Raw genomic sequence first — 11,168 nt, 5'->3', positions numbered from 1 at the left:
CGGCTTAGTTAGATCCGTTCGAAAAAACCTATCGTTGCCAAAGTAAAGGATAGTAAAAAGCTAGTAACGTAATTTCTTGAGGTCAATCCTTCATATCGAACTCTATTCTGTTAACTTTCATGTTAATATTTACATTTTTTTTCTTTTTTATTTAAAACCTCAGAAATTAAAGATTGGAAAATATAAACTCCGTGCTTAATTTTTTCGCAAAAACAGAGGAACCATATCAAACTGGATTCATCTAAGCAATGTCAAATGTTTGCCATGAAATAGACACTAGTTGGATGAGAAAAAATACGTTTTGAAAGTCCTTTTTATTGCTTTTTTACATATTACCTCTACATAAAGTGGGAATATTCCATTTGCTGGAAATATATTAAAGTAGAGATAATCAAACCTCCTGGAATATCCCCAAAAGAGGATATAGTGTTAATAGGAGAAATTACTTCCCTCTATTAAGAACTTCAATGATCTTAGTATATAAGTTCTCTAGGAATGATTGGACTCAAGATCTGGCCGACTCAGATTTGTGTATGTTATTACTCGATGCAGTGCTCTTGGACTCCATCGTTACAGCAAAGCATTCCAGTAGAGGATAGACCTGTGTACTCCCAAGGACCGCCACATACCTCGTAATAGGCATAGACCTGGAATTAAATACTTCTTATACATTGCATAAAGAAAGAGAGAATAATATCACCATGCATATGCTGAAGAAACAGGAATTGTTAGACATCTCATTTAATTGGATGGACAATAGAGATAGAAAATCATTAAAGTTAAAGCAATGTTATATATGAATATAATTTTCAAAGGAAATGTAAAAAAACTTACATAATGGTTATGGACGTAAGGGTGGTGGAGGCCTGTCAGAGTGTCGCAAATACTCTGGCCTACGGTTATACCTCCATCGGTCATGGCCCACATGTCACCGTATCCGCTGTATTCATTAAACTAGGAAGAAAAGGAACAAAAGATTAAATTGAAATGCAAAAGGATTATATTTATGCTCTGGATATCATAAAGCTTATAGCATACTGCTTTTCCAACTAGGGTTGTAGCTTAGTAAGTAATAATAATAATAATAATAAAGGCACACACTTTGAGAAGTGGATCATAGAGGTACAACCATTGACCCTAGGTTGGGGTCCTCTGCACTCCAGATATAAATTGAACTAAATAAGGTAATAAAGAGAGAGAGAGAGAGAGAGAGAGAGAGAGAGAGAGAGAGAGAGAGAGAGAGAGAGAGAGAGATTTCCTTGTTATACCTCCGTGATGCATTTATTCTTGCACTTTTTATGGTCTTCGCAGGAATCAATAGGGATTTCTGGATATTCGTAGACCATAGTTTCATCGTCGTCGTTAGTGATGAAGGCCGCGCAGCGACACCAGGCTTCATTTTGTTGAGCACTTTAATATGTAATTGAATAAAATTAATACTTTAGTATTAGGAGATTATCTGCAGCAAGAATTAATTGATACTATGGATGAATTTGAAGAAGCTGAGTGTTTCACATATATGAAAAGACAAGAAAATAGTCGTAAGATAGGTTATTGCATACATACATAATGTATACACATGTGTGTATAGTTATGTATAAATATACATCAGTTTTAAGTCTTAAAAGATTGATGATAAGTCTTTACCGAGCGGCTGCAACTAAAGCAATGAAGACAACTGCGAGCTTCATGGTGGCTCCCTGGCTGCTGAGATCAGAGTGAGGATGGATGTGTCTCGATCTCCTTATATATTCTGATATCAGTCGAGGTGAGATTTAGAAATGTTTATGCCAAGATAATGAATGACAGAAATCACTTATGTCACTGTATGGGGCTTGGTGTGCCGTGGGAATATTCCCTTAGGGAACACTTGATTGTACACAAGACTAGAGAACAATGGTTTGCCTTTGGAGTGTCCTTCTAGAAGAAGCTTATTGTTGGCTATGCAGATGAAGCTACAATCTTTGCACCAATTCCATCACCTGAATGTAGATCTCGGGTGGCTGAAATCCTAAATAGAAATCTAGCTAAAATTAGAGCATGGTGCAAATTATGGGGCGTGAAGTCGAATCCTAACAAAACTTAAAGTATGACAGTGGCTCCTCAACAACTGGATCTCAGCATTGATAATGTTCAATAAACTCTGTATGACTCTTAAAACTTTAGGTGTGATTCTCGACAGTAAATTTACTTTTGAGAAACACATTAGGTCTGCGTCTTCTTCAATTGCACAAAAGAAATTGGTTTATTGAGAAAGTCTTTTAAGATTTTCGGTGATCAATCTATTCTGAAGAAGCCTTTTAATTCTTTCCTTCTACATTGTTCCGAGTATTGTTCTCCTGTCTGATCTTTAGCTGCTGATTCTCATCTTAATTTGTTGGACAGGAACTTACGGTCTATTAAATTTCTTATCCCTACTCTAGATATTAATCTCTGGCACCGTCGTTCAATTAGTTCGTTATGCATGTTCCAAAAGATTTTTCATAATTCTGAGCATCCTTTGCATTTTGATCTTCCCAAAAAGTTCGATCGAGTTCGTAATACTAGGCATGCAGTTAATTCTAATAGTGAGGCCTTCTCCATCATGAGTCTCAATACTACACAGTATTCAAGAAGTTTCATTCCAGCTGTGACCAAGTTGGGTCATGATCTTCCTAACTGGGTAGTTGAATCGGTAAAACTTCATAAGTTCAAACTTGCAGTAAATGTTTTTATGTTGAACAGGCTGAGTTAAGCTTTTTAATAGCTTATATATGAAATATCTGTTTGATATTGTTACTGTTTTTAAAATACTTTATTTCAATTGTTCATTAAATCTCATATCGTTTATTTATTTCCTTATTTCTTCCTCACCGAGTTATTTTTCCCTGTTGGAGCCCTTAGGCTTATAGCATCTTGCTTTTCCAACTAGGGTTGTGGCTTAGCTAGTAATAATAATAATAATAATAATAATAATAATAATAATAATAATTATTATTATTATTATTATTACTAAGCTACAACCCCAGTTGAAAAGAAGGTGGCTTCAAGCACAAGGGCTCCAACATGGAAAGTAGCCCAGTAAGGAAAAGAAATAAGGAAACTCATAAAATAATGTGTCTGAGTGTACCTTAAAGAAAGAGAACTGTAGCCCAAGACACTGGAAGACCAAAGTACAGAGGCTATGACACTACTAAAGCCTAAAGAACAATGGTTTGCTTTTGGAGTGTCCTTCTCCTAGAAGAAGCTTCTTACCATAATTAAAGAGTCTCTTTTACCCTTACCAAGTGGAAAGTAACCACTGAACAATAGTGCAGTAGTTAACCCCTTGAGTGAAGGCAAATTTTTCGAGTATTTAAGTATTGTCAGGTGTATGATGAGAGAGGAGAATGTGTAAAGGACCAGACTATTCGGTCTATGTTTAGGGGAAAGGAAAAGAGGGATCCTGTAACAACCGTGTGCCACAAGATCGTACATAGTAACAAAGTTTCTTCTTTTTTTGTATATATTATGCTTTGTATCTTCGCTCTCCCCTCGAACTGACAGGGACCTGAATAAACATGTCTGTTTTTCTTACCGGTAACTGTTTACAGAAACGGTTGTCGGTTGAACATGAAATTGCTTGTTATGTTTTCATGTCCTTCTTGCTTGGACTTGATGTATATATAAGCTGGTGATCTGTAATAAAGTTACTCGGTTGCTTTCATCCTGCCTTCTTAGTCACAGCCTCTCTCGGCCCGTCACATTGGTGACCTCGAAAGTCGACTCGCCCCTCTCGTCTTCGAACCCCCCCCCCGGCCCCGTCATTGATACTATGGCAGACTCCACGGAAGTTGGCGCCGCCCCATTGAAACTTTCGTCGTTCGCCAGCGGAGAGGCGTTTGCTTGGTTTCAGCATCAAGGGCGTAACTCGCTCAACCACCAAAGCAGATTATGTTCTCGCAGCGATACCCGAGGACACTTTCCCGGAAATATCCGACTGGCTTTGTGAACAAGGAGACGCCCCAATAGCGTATGACGCCCTCAAAACACCTTCTGCAGCAGTACTTGCCGTCGCCAGCCGCCTGAATAGCAAAACTTTTTCAGCTCTCTCCACAACCGTTGGTGGACCAAAGTTCTTCGCTCGCCCTCAGGGAAATAACCAGTAACGCTCGCCTGCTACCTGCCGCAGACGGCTCTCCTCGTGAGGTGAACCTATTCCATGCCCTTTGGGTATGCCGTTTACTCGAACCTGTACGCGCTGTCATACCCGACGTCATTAGTTTACCCATAAAGGATTTGATGACCAAAGCTGACGCCCTTATGGACAGCCACTTCACGACCTTCAAGACCTTCAGTACCTCCATCAACGCCTCCACTCCTGACGAAGAGGACATCTATTCAACGTAAACCGAAGCCGACATGAATGCCGTAGGACATACAAGCCTAGCCCGTGATGTGCCGAAGCGGCGACAAAGCCACCCATCACCCACCACTCGCTCGTGCCCCAACCAACGACTTCTACAGCCACTTACTGCCGCCCATCGGCCGCAGTGTTGCTACTACCACTCCAGATTCAGTGCAGCCCCAAAGAAATGTGCCGAGGATTGTCAGTGGCCAAAAAACGTGTAAGTACGCCATCGCTCATCACGGTGGCCTCCTGTGTTTCTAATCTTTTCTTTTTACATGATGCAGGAACGGGCGTGCGATTTTTGGTAGACATGGGTGCTTGTCATTCTTTTTTGCCAAGGGAACTCTTCAAGACATGACGTAGTCTGTCTACGTCTGCCGACGTCTGCCTGGTAGCTGCCAACGGATCTGCAATACCCACCTACGGTTACGAGAACCTCACATTATCGTTTGGAAATGGTAAATTTAATTGGAAGATTCTCATTGCTGACATCACATTGCCGATCCTCAGTGCAGATTTCCTCTCTCATTTCCATCTTCTGGTCGATGTCGCCCACCGATGATTGGTCAACGCAGACTCCTACTTGTAGACACCTCTTCAAACCGCCCCCTCCAACCTCGCTCTCCACATCAGCGCACCTACAAATGCCTACGCCCACCTCCTCACGTCGTACCTGGAAGTTTTCCGTCCAGAACTTCGCCAAACGCCCACGGCTCCTGCCAAGCATGGTATTTATCCCCATATCAAGACGACAGGACCCCCAGTCTTCGCAAAATTCAGACGTCTCGCAACGGATCGATTGGCAGCCACCAAACAAACGTTTGCCGAAATGGAGGAAATGGGCCTTTGCCAAAAGGCCTCCAGCCCATGGTCGTCACCTTTACACATCGTTCTGAAGAAAGCCTGCTCCCACCGTCCGTGCGGAGATTACAGGTGCCTGAACATGCAAACAGAACCAGATCACTACCACCTCCCAAACATCGCCGACATGACCTCCTACCTATACAAAGCGAAGGTCTTCTCCACACTCGACCTCCTGAAGGGGTATTATCAGGTGCCTATGAACCCAGAAGACATCCCCAAAACCGCCATCCCCACTCCGTTTGGTACATACACCTTCAATTACTCCTGTTTTGGCCTTCGTAAAGCTGGTGCCACTTTTCAACGTCTCATGGAGGGCATCTTAGGGGACCTCCCCTTCTGTGTATGTTATGTGGACGACATACTTGTGTTCTCTTCCTCAAAAGAGGAACACCGTCACCGGCGCAATGTGCTCGACCGCCTGCAACAAAACGGCCTCGTAGTCCGGTACGACAAGTGTACCTTTGGCCCCAACAAAGTGTCGTTCTTAGGGCACCGCATCATTCCTGAAGGAGTCCATCCCGTCCCTGAGAAAGTAGCAGCTGTTCAGAATTTCCCCACGCCCTCGACCGTCAAACCTCTGCAGGAATTCTTGAGCATGATCAACTATTATCACAGTTTTCTGCCAGCCATTGCCGCCACTCTTGCTCCACACTACGCCTCCCTCAAGGGCAAGCCAAAAGACATAAAGTGGGGTCCCCTTCAAGAATCGGCTTTCTGCAATGAAAAGAATGCCCTATCAACCGCTGCTGCACTCACTCTTCCCATCCCTCATGTCCCTTTCCTTCTCTCCACCAATGCCAGCGATGTCGCTATTGGTGCAGTACTCGAACAGGTGGTCAATGGCTCGCCCCACCGATTGGCCTTCTTCAGCAGAAAACTGTCCAAAGCAGAATTGGATTATTCTACCTTCGATCCCGAATTGCTGGCGGTGCACTTGGCTGTCCGTCACTTTCGCCATTTCTTAGAAGGTACGCCCTCCATCATTCTCACAGACCACATGCCTCTGGTGCACTCCTTCGCTTGATAGTATGATGCCTGGTCCGCCCGTCAACACCGACATCTCTCCGCCGTGGCTGAATACAATTGCACCCTTCAACACGTCCCTGGGAAAATGAATCCTGTTGCCGATGCCCTGTCAAGAAACACGTTGGCTGCCGTTCAACTGGAATTGGATTACAACGCCTTGGCTGAAGCCCAATGACATGATCCAGAGTATCAAGCATGTAGGACATCATGCACATCCCTCCGTTAGGAAGACATCACCCTCGACGACTCCAACACCACCCTCCTCTGCTCCCATGCGCCGACAGGTGTTTGAGTTCATTCACGGCCTTTCACATCCCTCGTGCTGTTCTACTGCACAGCTGTTGAAGAAATTCATTTGGCACGGCATTTCTAAGGATGCTAAGGATTGGGCCTGTGCCTGTACTTCTTGCTAAACTTCCCAAGTACATCGACACACGGATTCAGGAGTGGGCACCTTTCCTCAACCTCAGAGTCGTTTCGCCCACATTCACGTCGACGATCTAGGCCCCCTACCCACATCACAAAGACATCGTTACCTGTTTACCATCATCGGCCGCTCCACTCGTTGGCCTAAGCCATTCCCATAGAAACTGCAACGTCCGCCTCATGTACATCGGCCTTACTCTCAGGATGGATTGCAAGATTTGGTATCCATGAGCATATTACTTCTGACAGGGGTACCACTTTCACCTCTCAATTGTGGACATCATTAGCAAATCTCCTGGGCATCACCCTACATCAGACTACTGTCTACAAAATTTCTAGTTTTTCCTGCTATCCCCCTTACACGCTTCGGACTGAAATTTTGGGTAACTTCCATACTTTCAATGTCCTTTATAATTATAGTAAAATTATAGTAGGTGAGCGCAAACACACGCTGTCCACATATATACCCATAAAACATCTCTCTGAAGCAGTTTAAGAAAAATTCTGACAGTGAAAATTTCTAGTTTTTCCCTGCTATCCCCCTTACATGCTTCGGATTGAAATTATAGATAACTTCCATATTATCAATATCCTTTATAATTATAGTAAGTGGGCGCAAACACACGCTGTCCACATATATACCCATAAAACATATCTCTGAAGAAGTTTGAGACAAAATCTGAGACCGTGAAAATTTCGAGTTTTTCTTGCTATCCCCCTTATACGCTGTAGCAGTTTGCGGTCTGTGGCCACATGTAGCAAGCAGACTGCCTAGTGTCCGAATGCCGACCACACTTCAACATTCACTAAACAAAAAGATAAAACGGTGGAATACTCAGAAATCTTGGAGAAAAGTAAACAATCAAGGATGAATTGGGCACTGGGCACCACCCCTTGATTTAATACTGGGCAAGGGGATCCAGCTTAGAACTGCAGTTGCTTAATATTATTCTAGAGGTATGCCGTCTCACTTATTACTGGCATCCATGGAGTCCTATATAAATAGCGGCAGCATGCTTTCAACGTATGAGATTTCTCTATTATATTTCAAGTTATTTGAACATTACAAACATTAGAAGAGGAAAAAAAAATAAATTAACTGTAGGCTGGTGGACAGAACACATTATGGGAAGATATGTATTGAAAAAAAAAATATTAAAAAAATCATATTTTGATTAATCAATGAGAAAGAAAACAAAAAATACAAAACCAGAAGGAGAGACATGAAAATCTCCATGCAGAGCCTCTTAGGGATCAATCCTCTAAATATTTAATGTACACATATGTGTATAAATAAAGACCAACATAAGTGTATATATTTGGGCTATATTCAAATGTAATTTGACGGGTTGGTCACTAAAATTCTTCTCCCGAGCCAACATTCACAGCTACTCCAGAGGCTTCCTCAATGCTAAAATCAAAAGGGACGGCAAAATATCAATTAAACAATTTGACTTCCCAAAAGCCATGCTACATAAAATATCCAGACACAAAATTTAACGCCAGCCAACCTTGGCAGTTAGGATCAAAACAAAACCTTTTCGGTCAAGGTCAACATAGTCAAGACAAAGTCCCAAGCTTGTGACATGAGAAAACTTCAAGCTTGAAGAAGAACCCCACCATAGTGTGGTTCACGATCTACACAGTGAGTCAACAGGGTCAGGACATAAATCTCCGACTACCTATTGATAAAAGATTCTCAACCATAGTTTTTTTCACTAGTGTCCACTGCACTAATATCCTGAGAATCCCCCGCATAAACCTTTACTTGCCCTCACCTAGCACTGTTCAATAAAAAAAAAAAAAAAAAAAAAAAAAAAAAAAAAAAAAACCCAGAAAATGTATAACCGTATGTGGTAATAAAAGTCTACACTATCAGAGAGGTCAAACTTAGCACTTTCAAATTCCTCTACAGTGCCCCGTCGTTGACAGGATACTCAGACTTTTTTTTTTTCCTAATTTAAGCTCTGATACTTTACATGACAACAGGATTGAAATTAAAAGGGCTACAAAAGCAGAGGGGAGTCCTAATCGCTATCTTTAATAGGTTCCAAAAACCTCTTTAATTCAGATAATTTATCCAGTTGAACCTGTTTTTTGACAATCTTCTTATAAGAAATTTCTAGCAATATGATCCCTACTGGGTGCAGGGCACCATCACTCTGCAATAGAAAAAATTAGTGATAGGACTGGATATAAAAAAATAAACAGTAACAGCACAAAAAATACTTGAAATAATACATTGTAGAAATACAAACAAAACAATAAAAATTATAAGAAATAAATCTAGAAATAATTTATATTTTTCCTATGCATTTTTTCCAACGCTTCGGACTAAAATTACAGGTAACTTCCACACTTTCAATATCCTTTATAATTATAGTAAAATTATAGTAGGTAACCGCATAACGTACGGTGCAAAATAAAAATTGAGATTATGATGATTTTTGTGACTTTCCAGCACAAAATACTTAGATTGATATATTCCAAATGACCCAAAGTGTCAAAGGTACTAATGTTCAAAGCTGCTTATGTGAACTATACCTGAACAGGAGGGATTCAGGGTCCATAACTACCTACCAAGAAGTAGAAAAGTAAAAATCATTAAAGAGGTGAACTAGATTAATAAACTTCCTGTTAAAATTGAAACAGGGCAGTATTACAACTTCACGCTCACAGGTCAGGATTTTAGGGTTAACTGAAAAATACGATTTCCAATCACTCAAAACAAAATTGATAACCGACAAAAACAAGTGTTCCCCAAGGGAATATTCCCACGACACACCAAGCCCCATACAGTGGCATAAGCGATTTCTGTCATTCGTTATCTTTGCGAAAACATTTCTAAATCTCACCTCGACTGATATCAGAATATATAAGGAGATAGAGACACATCCATCCTCACTCTGATCTCAGCAGCCAGGGAGCCACCATGAAGTTCGCAGTTGTCTTCATTGCTTTAGTTGCAGCCGCTCGGTAAAGACTTATCAAAATTTTCAGACTTAAAGCTGATATATATATATATATATATATATATATATATATATATATATATATATATATATATATATATATATATATATATATATATATGTGTGTGTGTGTGTGTGTGTGTGTATATAAGTATATACAATGTGTATGTATGCAATAACCTATCCCACAACTTTTTTCTTGTCTTTTCATAAATGTGAAACACTCAGCTCCTTCAAATTCACCCATAGTAACAATTAATTCTTGCTACAGATGATTTAATATTCAAGTACTCATTTTATCTAATTACATATTAAAGTGCTCAACAAAATGAAGCCTGGTGTCGCTGCGCGGCCTTCATCACTGGCGACGACGATGAAACCATGGTCTACGAATATCCTGAAATCCCTATTGATTCCTGTGAAGAACATAACAAGTGCAAGAATAAATGCATCACGGAGGTATGTCAAAGAAATCTCTCTCTCTCTCTCTCTCTCTCTCTCTCTCTCTCTCTCTCTCTCTCTCTCTCTCTCTATTACCTCATTTAGTTTCAACTTATATTTGGAGTGCAGAGGACCCCAACCTAGGGTCAATGGCTGTACCTCTACAATCGACTTTCTCAAAGTGTGTGCCTCCAAATGCTTATTGATATCCAGAGCATAAATATAATCTTTTTCCATTTCAATTTAACCTTTTGTTCCTTTTCTTCCTAGTTTAATGAATACACCACATACGGTGACATGTGGGCCATGACCCCAGAGGGTATAACCGTAGGCCAGACTATTTGCAACACTCTGACAGGCCTCGACAAAACTTACGTCCATAACCATTACGTGAGTTTTTTACATTTCCTTTGAAAATTACAATCATATATAACAAATTGCTTTAACTTTAATGATTTTCTGTCTATTGTTCATCCAATTAAATACCATACCTAACAATTCCGTTTCTTCAAGATATGTGTGGTGATAATACTATTCTCTCTTTCTTTATGCAATGTATAAGAAGTATTTAATTCCAGGTCTATTGCTATTACGAGGTATGTGGCGGTCCCTGGGAGTACACAGATCAATCCTCTACTGGAATGCTTTGCTGTTACGAAGGAGAACAGGTGCCTTGCATCGATTAATAACGTCTACAAACCTGAGTCGAGCAGATCTTGAGTCCAATCATTCCTAGAAAACTTCAATACTAAGATCAGGGAAGTTCTTAATAAGGGAAAGTAATTTCTCTTATTAACACTAAATCCTCTTCTGGGGATATTCTAGGAGATTTGATTGTCTCTACTTTAATCTCTATCTCGCAAATGGGATATTCTAATGTAGAGGCAATATGTGAAAAAGCAATAAAAACGACTCGTTCAAAACTGGTATTTCTTTCATCCAACCAGCATCTATTACATGGCAAACATCTGACATATTGCTTAGATGAATCCAGATTGATTTGGTCCCTTTATCTGTGAAAAAAAAAAATTAAGTATGGGTTTAATATTTTCCAACCTTTGGTTTCTGAA

At 40.5% G+C, this 11,168-nt stretch overlaps 2 protein-coding genes across 2 annotated transcripts; one reads left to right on the top strand and one right to left on the bottom strand.

Annotated features, from left to right (window-relative positions):
* Positions 1-342: 342 nt before the first annotated feature.
* LOC137645549 (uncharacterized) lies at positions 343-1,691 on the bottom strand. The gene is made up of 4 exons (XM_068378352.1): positions 1,648-1,691; positions 1,269-1,410; positions 835-954; positions 343-647 (listed from the first exon to the last, which is right to left on the bottom strand). Exons 1-4 carry the CDS (start codon positions 1,689-1,691, stop codon positions 540-542), a joined length of 414 nt encoding a protein of 137 aa, XP_068234453.1. The 3' UTR covers positions 343-539.
* Positions 1,692-9,549: 7,858 nt separating this feature from the next.
* Positions 9,550-10,867, top strand: LOC137645079 (uncharacterized). Its single transcript, XM_068377931.1, has 4 exons — positions 9,550-9,661; positions 9,975-10,116; positions 10,369-10,488; positions 10,677-10,867. Exons 1-4 carry the CDS (start codon positions 9,618-9,620, stop codon positions 10,782-10,784), a joined length of 414 nt encoding a protein of 137 aa, XP_068234032.1. The 5' UTR covers positions 9,550-9,617; the 3' UTR covers positions 10,785-10,867.
* Positions 10,868-11,168: the final 301 nt, after the last annotated feature.

This window comes from Palaemon carinicauda, chromosome 8 (assembly GCF_036898095.1).
Source record: "Palaemon carinicauda isolate YSFRI2023 chromosome 8, ASM3689809v2, whole genome shotgun sequence".
Lineage (NCBI taxonomy): Eukaryota > Metazoa > Arthropoda > Malacostraca > Decapoda > Palaemonidae > Palaemon > Palaemon carinicauda.
The sequence above is the reverse complement of the archived record's forward strand: the minus strand, read 5'-3'. Positions and strand labels throughout refer to the sequence as shown.

Coding starts and splice junctions, on each gene's coding strand:
- LOC137645549 (XM_068378352.1), bottom strand. CDS start 1,691: ATGAAGCTCGCAGTTGTCTTCATTGCTTTAGTTGCAGCCGCTCG. Junction 955..1,268: donor AGAATAAATGCATCACGGAG/GTATAACAAGGA, acceptor TTTTCTTCCTAG/TTTAATGAATACAGCGGATA. Junction 648..834: donor CTTACGTCCATAACCATTAT/GTAAGTTTTTTT, acceptor ATTTAATTCCAG/GTCTATGCCTATTACGAGGT.
- LOC137645079 (XM_068377931.1), top strand. CDS start 9,618: ATGAAGTTCGCAGTTGTCTTCATTGCTTTAGTTGCAGCCGCTCG. Junction 10,117..10,368: donor AGAATAAATGCATCACGGAG/GTATGTCAAAGA, acceptor TTTTCTTCCTAG/TTTAATGAATACACCACATA. Junction 10,489..10,676: donor CTTACGTCCATAACCATTAC/GTGAGTTTTTTA, acceptor ATTTAATTCCAG/GTCTATTGCTATTACGAGGT.